At 47.3% G+C, this 26,340-nt stretch overlaps 1 protein-coding gene across 7 annotated transcripts in view; it reads right to left on the bottom strand.

Moving 5' to 3' along the window:
- LOC147685330 (uncharacterized) overlaps positions 1-25,666 on the bottom strand; it is a 170,618-nt gene extending 144,952 nt beyond the window's left edge. For 4 of the 7 annotated variants that reach the window (XM_086941252.1, XM_086941258.1, XM_086941253.1 and 1 more), the window contains exon 1: positions 25,313-25,652. In XM_086941252.1, coding sequence (XP_086797378.1) covers positions 25,313-25,634 — 322 coding nt within the window. In that variant the 5' untranslated portion in view covers positions 25,635-25,652. Of the gene's footprint in view, positions 1-25,294 lie in introns of all 7 variants that reach the window. The other 3 variants (XM_086941255.1, XM_086941257.1, XM_086941254.1) reach the window with 3 other exon arrangements.
- Between the last annotated feature and the right edge of the window lie 674 nt (positions 25,667-26,340).

Raw genomic sequence — 26,340 nt, 5'->3', positions numbered from 1 at the left:
GTGTAGTTGGTGCAGGGAGAGGAATTTGGATCATATGGAAGCCCCTGTTCAACTAACAGCTAACTACTAAGCACATTTCTTTGATTCTGGTCTTTCCTACAGAACTATAAACTGTTAGAAATCCGCAATTTCCTCAGGTCACGCTTTGATAAATAATCTAGCGATTGGTAGTAATGCCTTAATTAAAAGAGTCATGAAAGGGGTTACCTTAAGAAGACCCCCTAAATCACGTTTTAACTCTCTTTGGGATGTCAATTTGATTTTCAACTTTTCTGTAATTGGCAAGACAACACGCTAATGTCTCAAGCAAATCTCCATGAAACGTGCTACTCTACTTTGTTTAACCCGTTGACTGTGGTGCAAATTCTGCCGTGGTGCGGGCGTTCTATTTGGTGGGCGGGGCTGCGTCTGCCAACGGTCATGCTCAGCAACAGGGAGGTAGTGCTTGCGTCGGCCGTTGCCCGATGCAAGAACGGAACGGGTTAATCTCCTTTAGAAGGGTTTCTGACATCAATGCTCTTGAAATTTCTAACAGGTTTTATTCTCCTGAAGGTGTTCATTTTTGCAGGAGATTGGGTACACGACCAGGATGTGATCGCAAGATAAATGACATGTGAAACTACAGAGCAAGCACCCAAGTGTTACGACAGACCCACCACTACTACAAATAGCGTTGAAATACTGGAATTACGCCAAACAGCACACTCACTAACGTGTACCATATGCTCCAAATATTCCTTTTGTAGGACTACCTATATCCCAACTGGAATAATTACTCAGAGGCAAATTGCAAGCTGTGAGACGGGGGGATTAGCAATGGTGGGAACACTATTTCAAGAGGGCACATTAATGTCACAAGCTGATTTCACAAATGCTAATGGCTTGACGGACACCTTGTTCCTCTTAAACGCGGGATTGTCACACTGTGTGAAACAGCTATGGGCCCCAACTGGACAGGAGCCACCTGCGAATGAATTAGCGCACATGCTCCATTTAATGGGCAATGGTAGACATTTAACAAAATGGCTTTCTGTGGGTATAAGAGGGACAGTAACACCACCCCTTGGGGCATTGCAGGCGTAATGGGAAGCTGATGTAACAGAGGGACTGAGGGACAAAGACTGAGCGAGAGTACTGGCATACCCAAAGATAGTGTCCCGCAATGCGCGGTTCAAATTTAGGCAATTTCTGATCCTTCAGAGAGCATACCTCACTCCACATAGGCTTCACAAAATGTTCCCAACCACCCTTCCTGATTGCCCATGCTTCGATGAGACAGCAGCAGAGTTTGTGTATTTGCTATGGTCATGTCTAGTGCTATCCCATTGTTGGGTGCAGATTGTGCGTGTGCTTACAGACATTATAGGAGACAATACTTGGAACACGGCAAGGAGCTGTTTGCTGGGGTTATACCGCCAACCCAAGGGGTACAAGGTGAAAGTGCGTTTTGCCAACCTAGCGCTCTTACTAGCGAAGAGACAAATAACTGGTTGATGGAAGGCTGCTAGGACGCCTAGCTTAGAATCCTGGAGGGAGCAAGTGATAAAAAGGAGTCTCGCTGAAAGTGTTGCGATACGCAGAGAAGAACAGAGAGGACTGAGTAAAATACCAATAGCAATGGCGTGGGATGTGTTGTGTGATGCGTTTAAAAGATAGGAGGAACCAACGCAGTTAGAAGTAGCATGAGCGTGGCTGTAGCTGAGCAATACTGTAACGGGGATAGATGCTGCTCATAAAATATCCCTAAGCGCCCCAGATTGGGGAGGAATATGTTCCGAATCCTGGGTCTTGTACATGTCTTTACGCATAATGTTACTTTTTTACTCGGTCAGTGAGGCGGATACAGATGGTGCCCCCAGTTAGATAACTGCAGGTGAGGTGTGCAGGGAGGGATCCAGGGTAGTTCTATTGTTCTATCCGGCATGATTACACTCTCACAACGTAAGGTAAAGATATAGACGGGAATACCTGCTGTCAAGTGATGTACATACAACAATGTATTGTTGTAAAAGTACGCACATTGTAAAGTTGTACTGGCACCTTGTTAATGTACGTGTTAGCGGAGTGTGCGACGATATGCCACACGATCTGCATTGTGATTTATTGTGATTAAGGAAAAAAAAAAAATTCTTATGATTGAAAAACGGAATAAAGTTTGTGTTAAAAATTTTGACATTTGGAGGAGAACTAGGACTATGTCACAGTCCATATTCTATCCCAGTTTCCACGATTGTGAAAAACTGTGTGTGGTTAATTGCATGAAACTGTATGACTTAAAAATTCAAAGTCCTAGGGTGGATGGCATTGATCAATTGCTCCTGTCTTATGTTAGACCACATAAACCCGTTTCAAATGCTACTTTGCCAAGATGGATTTGCTCAATTATGAATGAAGCAGGCGTAGATCTCACTAGATTTAGTGAGATCTACTCTTCAAGGGGAGCTAAGGCTAGTAAGGTTTTCTGGGCAGGGGGTTCTCTCCCAGAAATTCTTAAAGCGGCTGACTGGTCTAATGCTGGTACTTTCGCCAAGTTCCATTTAAGATCAGTAGAGCATGTTAGTAATGTAGCCTTGAGTGGTTTTAAACATGCATAACGATAGCTTACAGTCTTGTAATGAAATGACGATTCTCCAATTACTATGCAGAGAGAATCTTGATTTAATTAAAGACAACAGAGGCTAACTTTATCCCACCATCCTCCCACGAGGAATGAGGGTTTAATTGAACTTGACTGTGTTATTTTATCTATAATTATTAATGATTGAACTCTTTGCGCATAATGTAATGTTTTCTGGACCGGCAGGTGCCTTCCAGTGCATTGTTATGCATCGTTTGGCCAGAAGGAGTAAAAGGGAGGCAAAGCGCATTTCGACCTTCATGTGCTTACGCCGCCTGCCAACACCAAGGGCGCTAACTTCCCACGTGTTTAGATTCCGGAGACCAGTGACCGTTCCAAGAGTAGTATGGACGGTGCACCAATAGCTATGGAGGGACGGGTAGTCCCACATCATGTGGAAGAAGGAGGCTGCAGGCTCCCGACATCTTGGGCAGACGAAGGTGCCCTCAGGGGAAGTACTTCTGAAGCTTCGCAAGAGTGAGATATGCCCGATGTAGGATATGTAATTGTATGTTTTTGAAGCGGTAGCTGCTGGAGACTTTCTTGGTGTACGCTAGTGCTTTGACCCATTCCCTATCATGTAACGGCCTGCGAAAGTAGTCTTCCCATTGTTTCCTGAGGGACGCAAGTGAGGGTTGCTGAAGGGAACGTATAGTTTAGTATATCCAAGTAACTAGGTGCCTCCCCGGGCCCATCTGTAGGATCGTGTGAAGGACAGGTTGTGTCGGGGGCTCGTCCTCTAGCATGTGCCAATGTTTGCGACAGTCATTTAACAGTTGTCTATGCAGCAAAAATTGCCCCCTTGGAAGCTCAAAGTCCGTTATGATCGCCTCAAACGTCTGCAGTTGTCCGTCAAACTAGAGGGCCCTAACATCTGTCAGGGCATGCTCCGTCCATATGTGCAGCATTTTCTCCGTGTAGTCCACGCGACCTTTGGGTAGCCCTATCAACAGCAGGAGAGGGGAATACGGGGGCGCCGCTCGATTCAGTCTGTAGATGCGTGCAAGACAGGCACGCGCAGTCATCAATTGGAGTGGCCTGGTCGGGGGTGCAGCTCCCAGTAGTAGCATGCGGTGGACGGCGGGAGTCTGCACTTGTCCAGCTGCCGTGGTCAGCTCTCGTTGCGCCCGACCCGCCATCCAGCTGGACACCCATTGTAATAGGGTGGCCAGAAAGTAAGCCTCAAAGGATGGCGCAGCCAGCCCTCCTTGGTCAATAGGCAACTGCAACTTTGCCAGGGCAATGCGCTACAGCCAGTACCCCAGATAAGGGTCCCCAGCAAGGTATCCAGCTCGCTGAAGAACGATCGAGGGGGAACCACCGGGAGGTTAGAATAGAGATATAGGAGTCTTGGGACTAGGATCATTTTGGCGACCGCTTTCTTACCCGCAACTGCGAGTCAAAGACCTTTCCAGAATAGTTGCCCTCGTAGATGTCCTGCGGCGTGTGATACAGACAGACACCCAGGTACCGTACTGCCTGAGAACTCCACGAAAGGTTAACATTACCCAGCCGCAGCTGGCACTGAGGCATTGCCTGTACCGGGGGATAAACTGGGGACTTGACCCAGTTAACGCGTAGTCCAGCCACATCCTCAAAGTCTTGCAAGATGCGTGTTATTGAGGTGAGGTCTGCTGCAATCTCTCAAACATATATGAGGACATAGTCAGCATATAATGACAATGTATGTACGGAATTGGCAACAGGAATTCCCCACTCCTCCCACTCGGCCAGAAGACAGGCTGCTAAGGGCTACATCGCCATGGCGAAGAGGAGGGGGGATAACGGTCAGCCCTGATGGGTGCCACCGTGGACAGAAAAGGAGGCAGAGATAAAGGGGCCTATCCTAACTCTGGATGTGGGAGCAGTGTATATAAGCCTAGTGTATGCCTGAAGGCGAGGACCTATCCCCACATGCTGCAAGACCCGAAATAAATATACCCATGATAGAGAATCGAAGGCTTTTTCCAGATCCAGGACCAGACATGCCGCACGGGGAAAATGATCCCGGATCTGGTCCTGCACGTGGAACAGCCACCAGATATTGGAGGAAGTGTTCCTGCCCGGCACAAATCCATTCTGATCCGGATGGATCAGCTGCGGAAGGATGGTGGCGCACCTATCTGCCAGAACCTTCCCATAGATATTATAGTCCACGGGTAAGAGGGCTATAGGCCAGTAAGAACCAAACTGCTGGGGATCTCTATCCAGTTTAAGGAGAGACATTGTGACCGATTCACACATGGATTGAGGCAGAGCGCCTCCATCCAGGTCTGATTGCAATTGTCTCTCCAGCTGGGGGATCAATTGGGATGCAAAGGTGCGGTAAAATTCCAACGGAAGGCCGTCCAATCCAGGGGCCTTGTGGGTAGCCAATGTCTTCATAGCATGTCTGATTTCCGTCACTCTGGTGGGGTCATCAAGGTCTCGACGAGTGTCTCGATCAATCTGGGGTAACTGATGACGAGCCAGGAATTGGGAAAGGGCCTCCTCGTGTATCGGAGCCCAGCAGGCATATAATGATGTGTAATGCTCCTGAAAGGCAGTCAGTATAGAGTCTTGGGAGTATAAGAAGATAACTAGAGCATTACGAACGGCTGTGATTGGCGGAAGAGCAGAGTCCTGCTTGACCATCCACGCCAGTAGCTTTCCCGCCCTGTCGCCATCCCAGTGAACACGCACCGCGTATGCCACAAAATTGTACCTACGCAAGCTTACTAAAGCCTCTTCATATGCCGTTTTTGCGGCGGCAATTCGGGCCGTTGCGTCCCCATCTGGGTTAGTCTACTTTGTAAGAGAGGCCAAGGCCTGCTCCCTTCTTTTTATGTCTCGCTCCAGAACTTGACGAACTCCTACGATTTGTCGGATACATGTACCCCGAATAACAACCTTAAAGGCGTCCCATTTCGCCGGGCGTGTGGTTGCAGTACCAGTGTTCTCCTGGAAGTATTGGCTGATGTGGTCTGCCTGTGTTTGTTGGAAAACCGGGTCTTCTAGACATTCTCTAAGGAGACGTCATGCAGGGACAGAGGGATGTGGCGAGCACCATCGTATTGTGAGTGCTTCGTGGTCTGATATGGTCCTGCCTAGATAGTCTGCATCAGAAATGAGAGGTATGATGCGGTAGAGCACAGAAAGCTATCCAAGCACACTCTAAGCTCATGGGGCACTGAGTGGAATGAGTAAAGCCTAACTGTGGGGTTACGAGTGCGCCAGGCATCGCCGAGAGCCCAATGGTGCGCCCATGTCGCAAACTGCTTCCCCTGCGCCACTACAGTGGATGTCGGAGGGGGGGGTGGGATCTATCCAGTGTTATGTTTTGTACACAATTGTAGTCACCCCCTAAAATCCAGAGGACCAGTGTCATTTTGGGCCATCTGTGTGCGTACATGATGCGCAGGGGTCTGGCCCGGGACCAGGGTTCAATTCCCCGCCTCGGCGGGTCTTGGGCTCAAAAATTCCACGGACCTGATAATTCTCGCCTCGGTGCCTATTCCAATCATGGAGTCCCACTCTGCAACTCTGGGCAATAGCTTGCTTAATCTCCACAACGGCCCCCACAACGCTAAGGATGCCTGGCCTCCACCTTGGGGGTGCCAAGGAGTGGAAGCCTCACAGGGAAAGCCAGGAAGGGTTCCACAGCGGTATTCGTACAAGCGCCTTGAGACCCTTGCGGGTGAGTAGTGTGCTATACAAGTATCAATTTGTATCCTCCATAGGACCCCGGGCTCTAAGCTGTCCCTCCCATGTCCGTGCTGCCATGGTGTCAGTGCTGTTGCTTCTCTGCGCGTTAATAGGGACACAGTGCAGTGTGGCTACACTCAGTGGGAAGGGGAAACTGGGGTGGGGCATAACACAGCCCCAAAGCGGGGGACCTATCGACAAGGGCGATACGTCCAAACTAGCTCTCAACCGGTACGAGTACATCAACACAGTATGGGGGTGGTGGCCTGTGCCTGCGAGGTACCTCAGCGTGTGGGCTGTGTGTGCAAGGTAATGGCTGCTCATTGGCTGACTTAAGTGGTGAAATAGCCAACCAGGTGTACCGTGATAAGTGGATGCGCGCGTAAAGGGATCACACGCGCCAGCACCAAATAAACATCTCCCTCCCCCGGTACTTTCTACCAGTGACGAACGTCCATTCATATCAGGTCATCAGCTGATCTTGGGGTGACCGCAGGCAAGGCCATTGAGTCCACTCCGGACTGCGTTGCTTCGCTGTCGCCTTCTCTTACGAGGAAATATGAGAGGAGCCTGCTCAATGTCCGTTGCTGGAGTAGCAGAATGGAGGCTGGCCGCAGCCTTCAGGGCTTTCCTTCTTTCTTGCATGATTAATTCCAGGTCTGGCGACCCCAGGGTGCGTGGGAGCGAGCTGGAGGTGCCCTGTCGGTTGCATGGTCTTGAGCGCTGTCTTCTGGATCCCGACATTCCTGCGTGCTGCTCGCGGGCACACTCCGTACGGGGACTTGAGGCACCGCGCTGGTCCAACCAATCATGCGCCTTCTCCGGGGTCGCGAAGAAGTGAGTGATACCGCCTTGCATGACTTTGAGGCGGGCAGGAAATAGCAAGGAACACTGCATCTTTTCTGTTATGAGCCGCCGTTTCACTTCCAGAAAGGACGACCTTTGGCGCTGGACTGCTTGGGAATAGTCAGGAAAAATCATGATGGTTCTGTTCTCCACTCGGAGTGGCCCCGCCTGACGAGCCGCCGTGAACACCGCATCCCGGTATCTGAAGTGCAAGAACTTTGCCAGCATGGGGCGCGGCGGGGCGCCCGGCCGGGGGCGCCGTGCCGGGACTCGAAGAGCCTGCTCGATGGAGAAGAGCGCTGACCGCGCCTCAGCGGGCGTGAATGATTTAGCCCATGTCTCCATGTACTCCACAGCATCAGTCTTTTCGATTCCCTCCGACAGGCCAAGGACACGTATATTGCAGCGTCTCGACCGCCCTTCAAAGACATCAATTCGTTCTTCCATGGTAGACATAAGGCCCACCATTGTGTCTTGATGAGTCTGTACCCTGGGCTGGATGGAAGTGACATTTTTTTCAGTGTCCGAGACTTTATCTGACAATTTGTGGTGGTCATCGCGGAGGAGGCTAATGTCCGTTGTGAGGGTGCCCAGTTGCTGCTCCATAGATTGCCAGGATTGCTCTATGGCCAGGAAAACCCTGTCCAATTTGGCCAAGAGGGAAACATCTGTTGTCGCAGTATCATCTTTAGGGGGCCCCGCAGAGTGACCGCTGGTAGCGTCTGATGTAGCCCCCTGGGGCGCCTTCGTCGCCCTTGGTTTGCCCATTCTCGCCCCTGGGGTCGTGCACTGGCGTCCGGCAGTGACTACCAGGCGAAGTGTCGGTTCGACCGGTCCCGCGTCTCCTGTTAGTGTAACTAATCTGAGTCCCTTGTCACTGGAAATATTTCAGAGAGGAGCCAAGGTATGGTGGCATCCGCAGGCACCAGGAGGCATGCAGCGTGAACACACAGCAGGCCTCTGGGGTGGACCTCCGGATCATGCCATGTCGTGCAGTCGGGTGTAACTCACTCGGTTCTTCCAGTCGCCGAACTCCTGGCTGCCACCGCCCTACAAGTGGGACCACACGCAGCACGCCTCTTCAGCAACTCTCCGCCTGGGCAGCAACGTGGCAGGCAACCCCTCCAGGCAGAAGGTGCCGCTGGTACTAACCCTTGCGTTGGTGTCGTTCTCACCGGGGCCCCTGGCAGTCACCAGATCTCCCCCGGCGTGTCACAGTGCCAGACTGCGGTCTGGCTGGCCGTCTCCCAAGTTCCAGTGCCCCCAGGGAGCCAGTGAGGAACCTACCCTGCTTCTGTCAGGCTGGGCCTCTCCACATTTCCAGTAACATGGCAGTGCACGCTGACTGGTGCCCACTCCCCGGCAGACGCAACTGTGGATGCCACCTGTGGATTTCTGGCGCTGCACTCCTATACAGTATGACAGCATTTGTCCCGCAGGGCCGCCACCTTCAAGTCAGGCAGGCCGCCCAACCGTCGCGGCGTGCCTCCAAGTATACTGATTGCACCGGGCCTCCCGCCAACCTCGCGAGCGCTCCCACCTGGGCTCCTCCTCAACTCCTAGGGCAAACAAGGTTGGTCACCGGAATCAGGACGACCCTGCCAAGCCACCCGCGATGCCGCCCGAACCGCAGGTGAGTCGGGGGGTGGGGGTGGGGGGGGGGTGGAGGGTCTCGACCGCCTCTGGGGCGGCAGACTACCAAGGATTGGGTGGCGGTCACTTCAGGCCTCTAACGTCGGGTGCAGAGTACTTGAATTCGGCCATAGAGATCGGGCCCCTCACTCGTGGTCTTGGCATTGGCGGATGTCACTCTCTGCATGCACGGTCCTCCCCGGGGTCCCAGAGGCTCCGCAAGCCCCCAGCAGCTCAGGCTCCAAGGCGGGGAGCATCCAACACAATGGCCACCATTTCACTGTCCACGCCGTCCCCTGCCACCCGATTCCTGTCATCTCCTGGCATCCCGGCGATCGCCAGTACCGGTACTGGATGCCTGGCACGGTCTTGTGCCAGTAAACGCCAACAACAGTCAGCCAGGCTGCATATTAATGAGCGAGGTGGAAGCCCTCTCGCAGAGCCTCAGCTCAGTACGTCCGCCATGGTGGCCATCTTAGCCACGCCCCTGAGTAAAAGCTTCTCTTACTGAAGAAGATGCGTTCTACAACTTGGATTCTCCTTTATCTTCTGCTTAGTACTACACGTTCTTCCGTGCCCCTCATGGCTTAGTTTGATAATACACTCACGTACTCTACAAGGGGGCACAATTTTGTCTCCTCCCAACACAATAGTATTGCATGTGGACAATTCATCCTTTACTTTCCAAAAAGCAGTACATTCCCCTCTTAGTTGGCATTCTCTAGGCCAACTACCTGAAATATACTCCTCAATTTGCCTTAACACCCCATCCTTTTCCATCTCCTGTAGCCACACCATTTCTGGCAATTCCTGCCCACTTCCACACTCCTCTCCTTTACACAACATCCTCATAAGTAAAGGCACAATCACATTCATTCTCACTGTTTAAGAATTCATCCTCACCATCAAGTGGTAATCGTGACAGTCCTAGTGTATACACAATTTCATAATGCAACATGTCTCAAATTGCTATTATGTTCACATTGATTTTCAAAAATATTAAAATATCGTCTAGGAATAACATTTAGCCCTTGAAAAATTCCGTACATTTTGGATTGGAAAACTGCAGTAGCATTAGCTACACCAAAAGGCATCTTTTTGTACTAGAACATTCATTCTGGTGTTAAGAAATCTGTACATTGCTTGGATTCATCGCCTAATTCAACTTGATGATATGCACTTGTGAGATCATTAGTTAAAAACTATTTGTGTCACCAATCGATGACATCAGTACTTGTAGATTAGGTAGAGGAAAGGTGTCCACCCAAATGGCTTCATTCAAGCACCTTAAATACACACAAAGTCTTAAATCTCCATTGCACTTGAGAGAAGGAGCTCTCGAAAGGCTCAATGTTTTCCTTCCTACTCAAGTCCTGCAGAATTTCCTTCAATTCTGGCTCTATAGTTTAAGAGTACATTTCTCAATTACTAACTGTCTAACTGGGATAGCATTATCACACAAAACAATTGTGTTTGAAGCCTTTCATCTTGCCCAAACAACCACTAAACACACATGAGAACTCATTTTCCAAATCCATATTTTCCTTACCCCCTGCATTCTTCACTTCTACGATATCATGCACAGAATACACTGGACGGTTAACGAAAGGATCTATTTTTATACCTAGTTCCATTATGTGCGGCCAATCCAAAATCATATCACCCTTGGTGACCACATAAACCTTGCCATGACACATTCTGAATCCAAACCCCTTCACAGGGTTCCTGTGGCCCAAATAACTACTCGGACCAGCATCTGATTCATACCATTCTCTACAAGGCCACAACCGGTCAAACATGTCCTTTTTCATAATAGTGTACCAAGCACACAAATCAATCATTGTCTAAATTTGTACACCATCCATTGTTATGGTACAGCTGGCCATTTCATAGTTTTCTTCTCCTGACACACACACTATCATCCTGTACACTGAACACAACTTCCTGCATACTTGTTTCATCATCGTCAACATCTTCTGTAATAGGATTAACTTTCCTACTTACACTCTTACAAATCCTGCTAAAGGGACCTTTCTTCTTATAAGTACTACATACTTTGCTTATTGCAAGACACGTTTTAGAGCTAGCCAAATGGCTACTTGATTCACTTGACATACTCTTGCCATTCGTCCGCAGCCCTTCATTATTTTTTGTTTCTATACTCCCTCCTTTGTCTCTAAAGTCTTTTCCTCCACCAACTGCACACACTGAAACAGCGCTCTCACAAAAAAAATCAGACACCACTATGCTTCTAGCAATATTCACTACTGCCTTTAAAGTCTTTTCCCCACATGACCACAATGTTCTTAGATTTAGTTTTCATTAGTATTTGATCTATTAAAACCTGGTCATACGACATACGTTTAAAATCATGTTACCGCCAACCATTATGTTACTAGTATGTGTACATCAAGCTTTAGACAAAGGGTAAGTCAGTGAAAGAATTAGAGTAGTTGCATTCTGAATTACGCCACTGGCTTATCAAGGTTACTATACTGTAGCCTGGATTGCAAGTAGGTTAAATGCTTCCAACCTGTATGTATTGTGGCATTTAAAAAGCCTTCCATATCCTTAGGTGTGGCGATGAAGTGCCGTTTTCCATGGAAGGTACAAAAGGGGGTGGTGATGGACGGAGCATCTGAATCAATCAAACACTCACACCCAGTCAAAAGATCTGGGTTTAATCCATCACTGTTCTTTAGCCCACTCTGCCACCCCAGTTCAGACATGGCTATATGCAAATCAGTCTGACCCTGTGCCTCATGGGAACAGTCCAGCCCGAACTGCCAAGCCATGTCTTCCCTGGACCGGAAACAAGCTTCCGAGGACCGGTTTCTGGCATTCCAGCCGTCTTCAGCCCGGCTTGCTTGAATTCAGTGGCAAAGTGAGCAAGGGACTCACGTCTGAGCATACCCTGCCACACTTATGGCGGCCAAAAGCGGTACAAAAGGGGGTGGTGATGGACGGAGCATATGAATCAATCAAACACTCACACCCAGTCAAAAGATCTGGGTTTAATCCATCACCGTTCTTTAGCCCACTCAGCCACCCCAGTTCAGACATGGCTATATGCAAATCAGTCTGACCCTGTGCCTCAAGGGAACAGTCCAGCCCGAACTGCCAAGCCATGTCTTCCCTGGACCGGAAACAAGCTTCCGAGGACCGGTTTCTGGCATTCCAGCCGTCTTCAGCCCGACTTGCTTGAATTCAGTGGCAAAGTGAGCAAGGGACTCACGTCTGAGCATACCCTGCCACACTTATGGCGGCCAAAAGCGGTACAAAAGGGGGTGATGATGGACGGAGCATATGAATCAATCAAACACTCACACCCAGTCAAAAGATCTGGGTTTAATCCATCACCGTTCTTTAGCCCACTCAGCCACCCCAGTTCAGACATGGCTATATGCAAATCAGTCTGACCCTGTGCCTCATGGGAACAGTCCAGGGAAGACATGGCTTGGCAGTTCGGGCTGGACTGCTTTTGGCCGCCATAAGTGTGGCAGGGTATGCTCAGACATGAGTCCCTTGCTCACTTTGCCACTGGATTCAAGCAAGCCGGGCTGAAGACGGCTGGAATGCCAGAAACCGGTCCTCGGAAGCTTGTTTACGGTCCAGGGAAGACATGGCTTGGCAGTTCGGGCTGGACTGTTCCCATGAGGCACAAGGTCAGACTGATTTGCATATAGCCATGTCTGAACTGGGGTGGCAGAGTGGGCTAAAGAACGGTGATGGATTAAACCCAGATCTTTTGACTGGGTGTGAGTGTTTGATTGATTCAGATGCTCCGTCCATCACCACCCCCTTTTGTACCGTTTTCCATGGATAGCATGCTACACTGTGAAAGCAGAGCAGCTCTACCAAGTATCTGGAGTTACGACTGACGATTTTTCTGTAAAATGATTCCCGCATTTCTGCAATCGCAGGAAATGTAAGAATAGCAGTCATTTTGACGACTTCCAGTTTTATCTGTTGCAAGTCATTCTACGATTTTTGGTTTGATAACCTACCTAAAAGAGTGCTGTCAGTTGTATTAAAAGATCTGTTTACCCATTTATGTACTCGGAAGAACACTTATTGCAAACAGTTTGATTCGAAGACAGACATCTTGTTAAAATCAAGTTCATTTCTTACGTCAGCACCCCTTCAATTTATCTAGACATACCATAGCGGTGTATTTTTTTCTTTAAACCAGACTTCTCAGTTACAAACTTTATACATTCAAGGTTTAAGTTTTGTTTGTTTTCTAAACTGATTTCTAACAATCCAGCAAGACAACAGCTGTACAATATACACTAGTTAATCATACGGATTAAACACTGCACATGAGATTAAAATGTATAGAATGAAAAAATATTTTAAAATGTACACCTTCTGGCAGTCTGAAGCTGTATTTCTTCTGCTTGGGGGCTGAAGGCGGGTTGCATAGGGCTTATATTTTACAACTGCCTCACCAGCTCGGGCCATCGATTGACTTCCCGCCTGCAGACAAGGAACCCTTAATAATACTGCATGGTGTGTTTTACACTCTCACAAAAGCCATTCCAATGCATAATGACACACTGGTTAAACTACGGTGCACTTTCTAAAAATGTTTGTGGCTTAGTATGTGAGCACCTCAAATCTATGCAAGCGTTTTCAGGCAAAAAAAAAAAAAACATCAATGCTCTCCTATAGCCCCTCACTATGCCTCTCTCGCTTCGCCCTGACTTTAATGCTGCACTCCCATGGGAGTACTTTCCAGCTGTACAGCAGGGACAGCAGCACTAGGACACTAAGCACTGTCCTAATTAACGCTTCATTTTTTATTTTATGCAGGATCCAAGGAGCCTACTCCCTTCCTTGCACTTGGGGCAATGACACACTGCCTACTCCACTGCGTACTGCCAACTTATAAGGTTCAAAAGGCAAAACCTATTGACTATGCCAATGCTTTTTATTTGATGTTACTTTTTTTATTGCTAATATCATTAATTTTAAGGAGTCCAAGCAGGGCATTCGCTATTTCTTACCGACTGACAATATTATTTGCTTTTTAGTTCAGGGACTTAGGTTGCAGATAAAGCGAGTATAAGGATGTATCAACAGATTGCTCATCAGCACAGAGATTACTTTTCTAACTAGAGAAACTATTTAATTGTGGGACATGTCAAATTGTTGTGCCCAGCTGACTATTTCTGAACTTTTCTCTAGTTCCTCTTTTTTTTGTTAAGTCATGTTAAAATACACATGCTCAGCCCTGCATTGCCAATGGTATGGCCTTAGAGTGCTGTGCGAAACAATGCAATTCATGTAAAATGTTAGGGCAAGTCCTCTGCCTTTTTATCAGCTCTATTAATATCTTGACAAAGGGCATGATGCTTAAACTCTTTCAACCCATCACCCTAAATGAGTCACACAGCAAAGGTGCCTACATTTGATGCACGATGAATAGGTGTTTGTTTTTATTTTCAGCATTGGTTGCATTTCCTTGACTTTAAGCAAGCCATAGTTAGAAAATGATCTATTTGATAACTGAGCTCGAGCTATGTGAAAAATAAAGTCTTGTTTAATAGGCAGGGAGCTCAAAAGCAGCATGAGAATCAAAAAGGTATGCAATCTAAAAGGAAGTTGTGCTTGTTTTGTGATGCATGAAAATATTTGTGTACAAAAAGCATTGAGGCAAAACATTTGGTAAAAAAGAACCTCACACAATTTTACTATTTGGACGATGAATAAAAATAATTTGTTTTACCACCCTTATCTTGCGCTCAACCCTACAGCTAGCTTACGCGGGAAGAGTTTTGCAAATGGCCAGGGGAATCATGCCCACAGAGGGTCTCATGCCGCACACGGACAAATTTAATTAGAGGGATCATAGGTTACCAGTGCAGGACCGACAAACGCAAGTCAGCATTTAAAAAGTAACATAGTGGTCGGAGATTTCCGCACAAATAAGACTATTAGTACCCAAAAGAATCCTTTTTAGCAACTATAGAACAAGGACAGTTTGAGAAAAAAACAATTACGTTCTAAACCTATTCTTTGCGGTTTGCATGAAGCGCTTTGATTCTAGTCCATAGCTCACTGTGCTATTTTAGAATAATCGCAACTAATGAGCTGCAAGGAACGCATCACTCTTTCAAAAGCAGTAACTTACTTACTTAGCTACATAAAATAAAAATCTGTGATTTTTATGTTACACTTCTTGTGCTGCCACTTCCTGTAAAGTTCTGGATTGTGATGCCACTTTCTATGATGTCAATTCCTGTGATGTCACTTACATGCTGCCAAACTAGGTCAGTCCCCCCACTTTTGTTTTTAGGTCTTGGCTAGCGTAGGCTGCGCATGCGCAGTATCTCTTGCGAGATCTTATGTTTTTGGGTAGATTTCACTAGGGAGGTTAAGCCCCGCCCCTCTTTTCCATTGGCTGGCGTCACAGTTCATGCTAAACTGTGGCCAGCCATTGGAAAAGAGGTTCAAGTGACGTACTCTTTTCTCTTTTAGAGCCGTCCCATTCAGACGAACTTCCCCGACTTATTGCTGGCGTAAAACGTTTCTTATCTTCTTTTTTGGGGCCATCTGTTTCGCCCCATAAAGAAGATAAGAAACCTTTTACGCCAGCATGGCAGTCCGTCCAAGTGGGACAGCTCCAAAAGAGAAAAGTCTCTGTCGAGGACAGGCACACGCAGCAAACTCCATCGATGTTAGGGCTCGGAGAACTCCACGCGATACGGCAGCTGTAGGTGACAGCTGCTGTTGTGTGAAGCTGTGAGCACGTCCGTCAGAGCTTCTAGGCCGCGTGCATATGCAATTGTTTGGGCGAGTTACTGCTTTTACTGGGTTTACGGATTGGTCTCAGCGCCATAAGCCCCCTACCTCTTTGTTTATTGCTATATACGGCTGTGGGACGTTCCGTGAGGTGCGGAGCTGATGTAGGTTGCCATTTTGCTTTCCCTGCACTGGAGTGCTAGGCAGGAAAATCCAATCTGAGCCATCTATCTACGGTTTGAAACACGATCACATGTCAGCCCTGTGTGTTCAGCTTATTTCAGCGTGTCGAAATCGGGTGTCTGATGTGAGAATTGGACTTCACTTCCTTAAAAATGCAGGAGAAGGAGCGGGGCAATCGGATTAAGATGCGATCTTGCTCGGGCTCAAGCCACGCCCCACAAATCATTAATTTGTATATTGCTCTTGCTACATTGTTCCCCGTTTCGGTGTCTTTCATGGGGCAGTTTCTTTCTAACCTTCTTCTCGTCTAAGATAACTGCACATGCTCAAACGCAATTGGTTCCCTGTCGCGTCCCGAATAAGCACAAAAACCGTAAAATGCATGATAATAACTGAACCTCGGAAGATAAAAGAATGTGTATAATGTCATAGGGGAGGTGAAACCACCCCCCACCTTTTCTCTTTCTTTAAAGGCCGGTCTGCCAGATTTGCTAACAAGTGTCTGTCCTCGCATGCAGGGTCTCGAACTGCCTCAGTGCTAGCTGAATGGAGGACAGGAAGTTGGGGGTTTAACTTTCCTGGCACACCCGGTGCGAAGGACGACTGTTTGTAAGAAATGTGAATCAATTAACGCTGTATTTACCTCCGTGAACTTCCCTTGTTTCCAATTGTCTGGTGAACAAAAGCAAGAGCTGCTCAGCGGACACCTCAGCCCCAAGCGCAGTAGGAGGATAGGAAAGGAGTAAGCTAGTTACCCGCCCCCAATAGCCTGGGAGGGGAGGGGGCGAGGAAGTCCACCTGAATAAAGGGAGGCTGACAGCACCATGCAGAAAAGAAACAACAACCCAAGCCCCAGGGTGAGCAGTGAAGGGAAGGCCAAGCACAGGAGATGTACCACCCAGCCCCCAACAATCCCAGCACAGATTTGTGGATGAACGCAAACCCAGCAGAAATCAGGGCACAAGTCCAGAAAAAGTCAAGAACACAATCCACAGAGAGCAGAAAGAAGTTCAAACAGTGCCAAAAAGGTAAGCAGGAACTTCTTTGGGAGAAATGAGGAACAGGGCAGCTGCCCCCTAAAGACGACAGACAAAACAAGGGGGTTACGAGTATAAATTCTCCTTTATACGGAGTAAGAATTGATATATGTTTTCTTTTAGATAGGCAACTGGGTGCCTGTGAAAACATCTCATTTTGTAAGAGCTGGGTGGAGGAAGTGATGAGGAGGTCATGAAAAATAATTGATTCTCCATCCTAGCTCCATCCTTACGACCCTCGCTCACCCTCTTGATCACCCCTCCCCAACACATGCATTCATACAGAATCGTTGAATTGTCCCCATACTGTACAACTAAGGGTTTTGTAAACCCTGCCGTTTCCCCGGTACAGCATGTAGAGTGTGCCACACTACGTAGGGAGAGGGCCACAAACATCGAACACCCCAAAATAAAGTAAATAAAAAATATTGGTTCCTGGAACAGTTGTCATGCTGCACCATGTGCTGTGTCTGGATACATTTGTGTGCTGTGGGTCACAGAGGCTGTGCCGCTGGAGTCTACAGTGGGCCTGGAGAAGGCGCGCCACAGCGATGCTAAGATCCGGCTAGAGAACAAAATATGGTGGTCCTCCCATCATGGTGAGCGCCGGGGCAATCACTCATGTTGTCTCGCAGATGAGAGCGCTCGACTGTTTGCTGCCATATATTACATAAATAACTGCGCATTTCAAAACCAAAAGAAACAAGGCGAGGTGAAAGGTGCACGGAGATACACCGTCAAAACCTGAATCACCGCAAGGGAAATACTGCACCCACATTCTAGTAACTCTGCACTCAGCAGAATGCCGTGGTTGTTTGGGCCTAATCAGCAAGTTCCCACACTACTGCAGCAGTCAGGTAGTAATGAGCCTCTGGCCGGGCCGGCTACTTTCTTTTGCTAATGCCACCATTACACAATAAGTTACTAGCTGCTGGCGGCCTAATGACGGCCAGGAGCAGTGGCCAGGCAAGCGAGAAATTATGCACGCTCCACTCTCAAATCCTATTTCTATCAGAGCCTGTCATCAGAGGCCCTGATGTATCAAAAGCGCAACATAAATATGTACATAATTTGGGCAGGATTTCGGGTGAGGAGGGGCGGCTATTACACTATAATTGAAAATTCTTTTTCTGATCACGCTTTTGATAACATTTACCACATTATTCCCCTCGTTGGCATATGTTCTAGGCAGTGGTCGCCTTTAGTGGACCAGCCTCATGCAGCTGCAGTAAGATGGCGCCAGTACGATAGCTCAGAGGGTTAAAGCATCTGCTGTAGAGAGACTGTGCAAGTAGGGTTGCAATATTTCACCGGCACAGCAAATGCTATATACAACCAGTAATGTAATAAAAGAGCATAACAAAACCAGCAATGCTTTAGGGGTGGTGCCCACGGGTTTCCTCACCCAGGGAGTAGCTATCATTAGTGGGGGTGGGGGGGGGTTGTGGATGCCCCCCACTTTACCCAAATCATGACTTTGGTTTACTTCCCAACAGGGGGCACAGGGACTCCATAGTCCTTTGCATTGGAGAGCTTACCACATGACTGCTCTACAGAGGTTTTGAAGTGTACAGGACGATACCCAAAGCCTGCACTTTATACCGCCCCAGCATACCACTCGACTCAAAGAGAGGCGCAGTGGGAGCCCCAGCCAGGTAACAGGACCCTCGCTCTGGGGCGTTGCAGGGGGTCGTGCCTGGCATCTGGTGAGCTCCCAAGCATCATGGCGCGCGCAGGGGAGGTGGGATCCGGGCGCTTACAATGACAGTGCTGATCCGGAAGAGAGAGCACCGCTGCAGGCAAATGAGTTGCTATATTATTCATTAAAGGTCACGAAGCAATCCGGGTCTTTGTGCATCAAAACGCCTGACTCCGCACACAGGAGATGGTGGCAGTGATTTATGTATGTCTCAGAGCACACCCGCTTGCATTAAAAAGAAAACAAGCCTGGGTGAGAAATAAATACCCTCCCCCCCCCTTCCCAGGTGAGAGGCCTCTGAACCCCTCGCCCCCCGAAGGGACCCCGCAGGAGCCGCGGCCGGGTTTGCAGGGAGGCTGCGTTGGCGGGTGGGGAAAGGCATCGTGCGACGGAGGCGCGCGGTGCAACAAAGGGGAACAAGCAGTGAAAAGTGCTCGTAACACTAAAAGAAACGTGGGGAACGTGAAAGGGTGTACTCGGAATCGCCGAGGTTAATGGTGGGGAAAGGAGAAATGCTTACCTGTAGTATGAAGTCCCGGCAACAAAAAACGCCCAGAAAGGCATGACGACAAAAGGGGCGGGTCTTAAAAAAAGACCCAGAAACGCCCACGAATCGCGTCGCGATGGGGGAAAGAGTGATGGACAACCATGCCTTCCAATGGCTAGCCTCCATTTATGGAGCTAGCCAATGGAAGAGCAGGCGGGCCAAAGCCCCCGTACTGTTCTAATATAGGATTTCGCCTGCACGAACGCTGCTGCGCAGCGAACGCCAGGCGAAACCTAAAAATGGCAAGGCGTCGATGGACCCGGAGACACTTATTACTGCAAAAAAAGATCAAAGTTCCAGGCCTTGCGTCCCCCTGACCGCATGAATGCTCCAACGATTTAACTCAAAGGTAGAATGTATATACGACCTCGGGACAATCCTCGTATTTAAATAATCAGAGCACCGAGAATACTTTTATCTCAGTTTCTTTTTTCTGTGCCTCCCTTCTTATTCGCTATCCTTTTTTTCTTGATTAGTGTCTGATTTTGAAGCTTAAATTGAATAAGTCAGTGCAGACTGAACACCCTGTCAGCCCTGCCTCCTCTTTGTATGCACTAAAGAGAAACAGACAGGGACACGTTTCGATAAGGTTGGAATAAATGTCATGGTTTGGGTTATCGCTACCACCCTCCCCCTCACCCACGCGCACTGCATTCCCCTTCCCTACTTGCATAGTCCAGGCCTATGGAAGACGCGGACGGCACGAAATGAAGGATCAGATCTGCGGGAATCATGGCAAGTGGGGATTACCTGCACATAAAATGGGATCCATCTAAAAAGATTGCCTTGGATGCACGTTTCGCATGAGTGTGGGAACCAGGGGCATTCTTCCCGTGCCACACACCCTGGCACCAGATGTAGCCTGGCGGCTGATCTTCTGCCCCATCTGAACAAGGCACGAGAACAGTCGGGGTTGACGAGCACCCCGAGCCCACTTGTATCGCACCCCTGACTTAAGTTCTATTCAAAGTTCCACACGTGTAATCTATGCGTTTAAATCAACCTTGAGCAATCCTCTGGCAGTATCGAGTGAACGCATACCATGGAAAGTACTTAAAAGAGCCAGATTGGTAGCAGTTGAGTATTCCCCATGCGAACAGCAACAAGATCACACCAAGATAGTGTACAAATCAAGGAGCTGCGAGTTTGTTCTTAACCTTGGAGGGTGAGCTGATATGTGGAGAAAACCAGACACCATTGCCGGCAATGTACGCATGCATGTGCATTCCGTGTGTTCATATAGATAAATGTGAACAGATTTATGTTTAAGCCATTCAAAGATGTATGCGCTCAAATCCACTTTCTTATGACCTTTTATTTCAGGGGTAATGCCACCAGAACTCCATCATTAAGTATGGACTATACTGCACGTTACGCGCTGTGTAAATATCTGTGTGTGAGTGCAAAATGAATTTAAAGAAATTTTAATATTGGTTCTTTGTGTAATTGTGTTATGTGTCTCTGAATACTGTCAATCGCCCTATTTAAAATCTCCTTTTGTGCTTTAAGAGAACTAAGACATCTTTGTTTAAACAACTTGCCTAGGATCACACGGCTTCTCTGGTGAAGCCGCCAGATTACTTGTTCCCCCCAATTAGGGTTCAGAATCGTCAGCTTAAGCAATAGACCGCATAGTCTCCCATGAGATGAACATTAAATTGCGCTACTTTAAGGTTCATATTTAGTCTATTGATAATAAACTATTAGTTATACTGTATTTATGAACAGTTAAAGCAGAAACTGTCTTTTAAACTTCCCTGCCCATCTGTTAAACGTAGCAGTCTTGGGTCATGTTTTTAAGACTAGCATGCATTTTGGAAAGAGTCGACTAATCAGTGAGGTGAATCAAGTTGTCGTTTCTCCTTTCTGTTCATTAGCACAGAGGCTGCTGACGTTGAAATATTGCACAGAGCTGTACTGGTTTCCCACTAGAGGTGCCGGCTGGGGCTCAGCTTCACAGCAGACAATGATACTCATGTCAGTCCCTCTGGGAGAAGGGACGCACGTAGCTGTGTTTAAGCTGCCCAAAGAACAACGGCTCGGGCACAAGGTGACTAGAAAGAGGGACACTAACCTCTGTATTGTTCCCCGCCGTTCTCCAAAAGATCACAACGTAGTGGAAAAGGGACACAAAGACGTGAGCTGTCCAATCAGGATCCCAGGTAATATCGCGGCAATCAGCCTCCCAATAGAAGGTTTGTGGTCTAGTCCAAATAGAATATTACCATTTAGGACCAACCATACTCTTATAAAATAAGGAAGGAAGCTCAGGGGGTATTTCTTATCTGGCAGTCACCGCACCTATAGGACACAGCGACGTCTCCAGACAAGCAACCACCTCCCTGACATGCCTGGCTGCCTCCCAGATAGAATAGCAAAGGACTGGGAAAGTGTATTCCTTTCATATATTTTACAATTTTTTTTACAATTTACAGCACTATTAATATGTGCACTGTGCAGAATGGAAGCGTGCATATACAGTATGCAAGTGAGCGTCTTTCTAATCACTCACATTGACATGAACCCCATTCAGGCACTTTACCCCTCTTGGCACTGAAAGCTGGTGGAATAGGGGTGCCGTGTCTAGGAACTAAATGGAATTCCTGTTATCACCCATTGAAGTGGTTCACCCGCCTTTTATCAACAGACCTGTGAAAGTCTGAGTCTACAGAGCGTGACCTTCAGGTCTGAGTGGGGGCGTGTTTCCAAGGGACATGTGTTTGGGAGGAGAGGTTAGAAGTTATGAATGACATTGCAACGTCCTACCCACTCTACTATTCACTCTACTACTCACTCTACTATTCACCTTACTATTTACTCTCTACTACTCTCTACTACTCACTCTCCACTACTCACTCTACTACTCACTCTCTACCTCTCTTCTCTCTACCACTCTCTACGCGCACACATATATTTATATATACGTATATATATGCATTTATATATATATATATATGTATATGTTTATATAAACATATCTATAATCTGCATATCTATATAAATACAAATATAAATGCATGCATACATATACATATATTCATACATACATATGCATGTTATGTACATAAACGTTTGAAAGACACAAAAAAAGCAAAGCTAACAAGCCACCTAATTACAAACAGAATTGCTTTAACTTAAATGAGGGCGAGACCTATTGCATTTTCAATGATTGTTTAGGACTTGTGCCCAGTAAATAGGACTCCCAAATCAATACACCTCCCAGCAACAGAGCGCACGCATCATTAATAAGATACAGAAAGTACAAATTCAGCCAGATTTCAAGCACAACGAGAACACGTCCGCACCTGCAACCACAAGAAATTAACAAGTGCATAGGCAAATGAAGATAGAGGTATTACAATAAGGTAATGGGAGCAAAGCTGACATGCACATATAAACACTAGGGTGACCAACCGTCCGTAATTTTCACGGACAGTCCGTAATTTCGGCCGTCTGTCCGTTGTCCGTGAAGGCTTCTTTAACGGACGCCATTTGTCCGTAATTTTAACAGCTGTTAGGTCACAGCCAATCATGTGCCTTTCTAATCCCAACCGTTTGCTGTGGAGACCAAGAAAAGCGATTTAGGATTGGCTTGAAAGACATCAGCCAACCCTAGAGCTCGCAGGTACACTGCACGTGCAGGAAGGCTCTCATTAGCCCTTATTCAGGGCCAATGAGAGCAGCTTTAATGTACCCAGCCCCGGTACTTCTGAAACGCGCAAAGCACGTTTTGACTTTCCCTTTTAACATTTTTCGGGACACTTACTCGACCCCTGACCTGTAGACTCAGTAAAACGCGTCCTAAAGGGACCAGGCCGCAAGGCTCCTTTTGCTGGATTGGAGGCTGCGGGACTGTTAATGTCAGAATCCGAGCCTAATGCATTTTTTTAGTTTTCCTGCAGTTCTGGCTATTCTTCAAGAATTTTTCATTGCACGACACATTAAATAGATTAAATGACAGCTCAAATATGGTCTGTGTGCGGTGGTGTAACACGAGAGCACTGGGCCCCAGTGCAAGCAATGATAATGTCCCCCGCTGTCTGTTTGCACTGTAAAAGGCAGCAGTAATTGTTGTGCAATGTACCCAGTGTCGATGCTCCTGATCCACTGTTGATAGGTATTGCCCTGTATCATTGTCATCTTAATGATTTTCGTGGCCCTGTGCATGACATGTTTAGAGCCCCCCTGTTCGGAACATTTGTGAATTTTATTAACCATTTTCTGAAAATTGAAGCTTACTTAATGTACAATAATATTAAGCTATGTTAAAGTTTTAGAAACTGAATCATGCAGAAACAGCTGATAAATGTGTTGCCTTGGGGCCCAACAAGCCTTAAAACTACACAGGAGAAGGGCGTACGTTGTGATAAATAGACATAAATATTATAGAAATATATCTTCCTAGGGGAGGGAGCGAGCTTTATAGCTGGGGGTCCTTGGAAGTTGCACACTTTGGCCTTGCCTTAAAACGTCTCTGTTCTGTATTTGTTTGCAAATGGCAAACTTTTTTTAAACAATGAGGCGTAGTTTTTGTGTAACTGTGTATCACAAAAACGTTATAGGTGGTTGCTGCAAAGGCTCTGGAAGAACTGTCGAACTCTAAACTATGTCCATTAGTGGAGCCCAGGCATCAATCTTTGTTGGTGCCCCTTCCATGACCTTCTTTATGTATTCCCAGACCACCACCCACCATGGTGCCCCTCATCTCTCCTTAGCCCTCCTCTCACATGTATTTAATTTATAGCTCATATGGCTATTCATGTATATACACTGTACAAAGAATGGCCAACAGAAGGTCGAGCCGCGCTTAGGCTCCAAGGCTTGGGATATTTCCCGGCTTTAGCAGCTCTTCGGAAGCACTGCTATATCGGTTGCGTTGCTCCTACCCCACCGCATACATAGAGAAGTCTGCTGTGCAATTGGCACCCATACCTTTGCCCCAGGACTCCTTATGGCTCTCCACCTCGACTTTCACCGGTCAATAAAGGGGTAAGCATCTGAGGTGGACCCCGGCGCGTACTGGAGGCGGCCAGCAGCCTGTGCCTGGTTGGAACTTTAGGAGTCCCTCAGTCCATTGTGACCGATTAAGGGGTCGTGTTTATTGCCTGCAAGTTACTGAACTCAACCTCCCTGCTCAATTTCTGCGTTCATCAATATCCGGAGAAGAAGCTCGCCATTTTAGATTGAGGGTGAGGGGTATGTCCGTCCCATGGCCTATCCTAGAACTTGCCTTAGGAACTACAACAAGGGTGAAATTCTTGATGGGCCTCTTCTGTATGCAACTCTGCAGATAAAGACTCAGCTCATAATTAATATGAAAAGGTGGGCGAGTGAGTGAGTGAAGGGATGGATGGATGCATTAGTGAAAGGGTGAATGGATGAATGAAAGGGTGAATGGATGGATAATGAGCGAAAGGATGGATGGATGAGTGAAAGGGTGGATGATGGGCGAGTGAATGGGTGGATAGATGAGTGAAAGAATGGATGAGTGATAGGGTTAATGGATGAATTCACAAGTGGATGAGTACAAGGATGGGTGGATGGAAGGAAGGATGGCTAAGTGAAAGGGTCAATGGAGAGAGAAAGGGAGGAAGGATGGATGACTGAAAAGGTGAATGGGTGGTAAAATGAGTGACTGGGTTAATGAATGAGTAAGTGACACAATGACTGGATGTTTTGAAAGGGTTAATGGCTAGATGGATCGATGGGTGGAAGACAGGATGGATGAGTGTACAGATGGATAGGGTGAAAGGGTGGATGGATGGATGAGTGAAAGTGTGGATGGGGGTTGGATGGAAGGAAGAAGACATAATGGATAGGTTTGCAAATGGATGAATATGTTTGGATATAGATGGGATTACTTATATACTATAGTGCAACCTCCTCCGATATCTCTTTCAAACGTACCTTATGTCCCGAAGTTTTGTCCTGAATTTTTACCCTTTGTCCTGAATTTTTGTCCTGAATTTTGACCCATTGTCCTGAATTTTTACACTCACCGTCCTGAATTTGCACCCATGCCAGTTGGTCACCCTAATAAACACATTTCGGCAGAAGGTAAAACATACCAATATTGACATAATGAAACATGCACACACCTGCAAAAAAAGAGGTTTACAAATAAAAACGAAATCACAAGACATTGAAAAAAGAGATGTATGCATGCACACACATACCACAAGAAACGACAGGCAACGGGAAACTGGTGTTACGTTTAAGAACTGTAAAACACACATGGGGTGGCATCGACTCAGCATGGGAGCAAAGAACCGGCTGGCGAACAAACCAGGTAACCTCAACACTAAACCGAACAGACTCACGGGATTTGTTGGCCTCTGGCCGACCGGCTTTATTCCACATCTCCAGCAGTTTCTCGTAGATGGGGGATGACATCTTGACCATCCATGTGCTGCCCTGCTGCGTCAGGTCCTTAAAGAAGTTGTGCTTGAGATCCCTCCAGGTGACTCGGCACTGAGAGGCCGAGAACTGCACCCCCTTGTCTTCCAGCTGCTGGCTGATGACGCTCCACACGGCCCGCGTCGTCTGCATGCGGGGGGACATGAAGCGCTGGATGTTGCCCATGCCGTCAATCTCCTCCAGCAGTTTCATCTTCTCGTCCACAGTGCTCCGATGCCTCACCATCTTTGCCTCTCTGCTGCAGCAGCGCGAACCCGGAAGTGGAATTCTGTTTATCCCGGAAACAGCTGTAGCTTGTAGTCCGGAAGTGAAAGTTAGTGCATCACTGCTTCTACCCTGAATTTCTAGCTGTTGCTACTAAAACAGATGGAAGGCAGGGTTTAATTGTTTTATTCCTTCTTCTTTAGGCTGGATTCCTGCAGCAAAATGGGATGGTTAGATTTCAAGGGTTGAGGACTGGATACATTCCCTACCGATGTGCTTACGTTTTTAAGTTCAAACGTATATATTAATATTAACACTTGCTAAGAGCACAAATCCTAAAAATATGTGTGTGTATGGGCGGGGGAGGGGAATTATCATAGTCAGTGACAGTGAGCAATGATGTCATATGGAGTGATAGCTCATGCAGGGATGTCACAGTGCCATTATACCCCTGATGTTAAAGGCAACAGGCTGTTTGTCTTTCCCTTCTCGCCCAGTCATCTCCTGTGACGAAAATATACTGTTTCCACATTCAACATGTTTTTGAAGAGGTTATAATGTGTTTGTACCTGGCTTCAGCGTTGTTGTTTTGGACGAGGGTGGGCTTCTACATGTAACACCGACCCAGCAGTTTTCAGCAATTTAAGTTCATTCATTCAAAAGATCTTTATTTCGGTATTGCGCCATAAAAGAAGACAGTAGTTAAAAAACATTATAGTATTATACA

This window comes from Lissotriton vulgaris, chromosome 10 (genome assembly GCF_964263255.1).
Source record: "Lissotriton vulgaris chromosome 10, aLisVul1.2, whole genome shotgun sequence".
Classification (NCBI taxonomy): domain Eukaryota; kingdom Metazoa; phylum Chordata; class Amphibia; order Caudata; family Salamandridae; genus Lissotriton; species Lissotriton vulgaris.
This window is presented reverse-complemented; position numbering and strand designations above follow the sequence as displayed.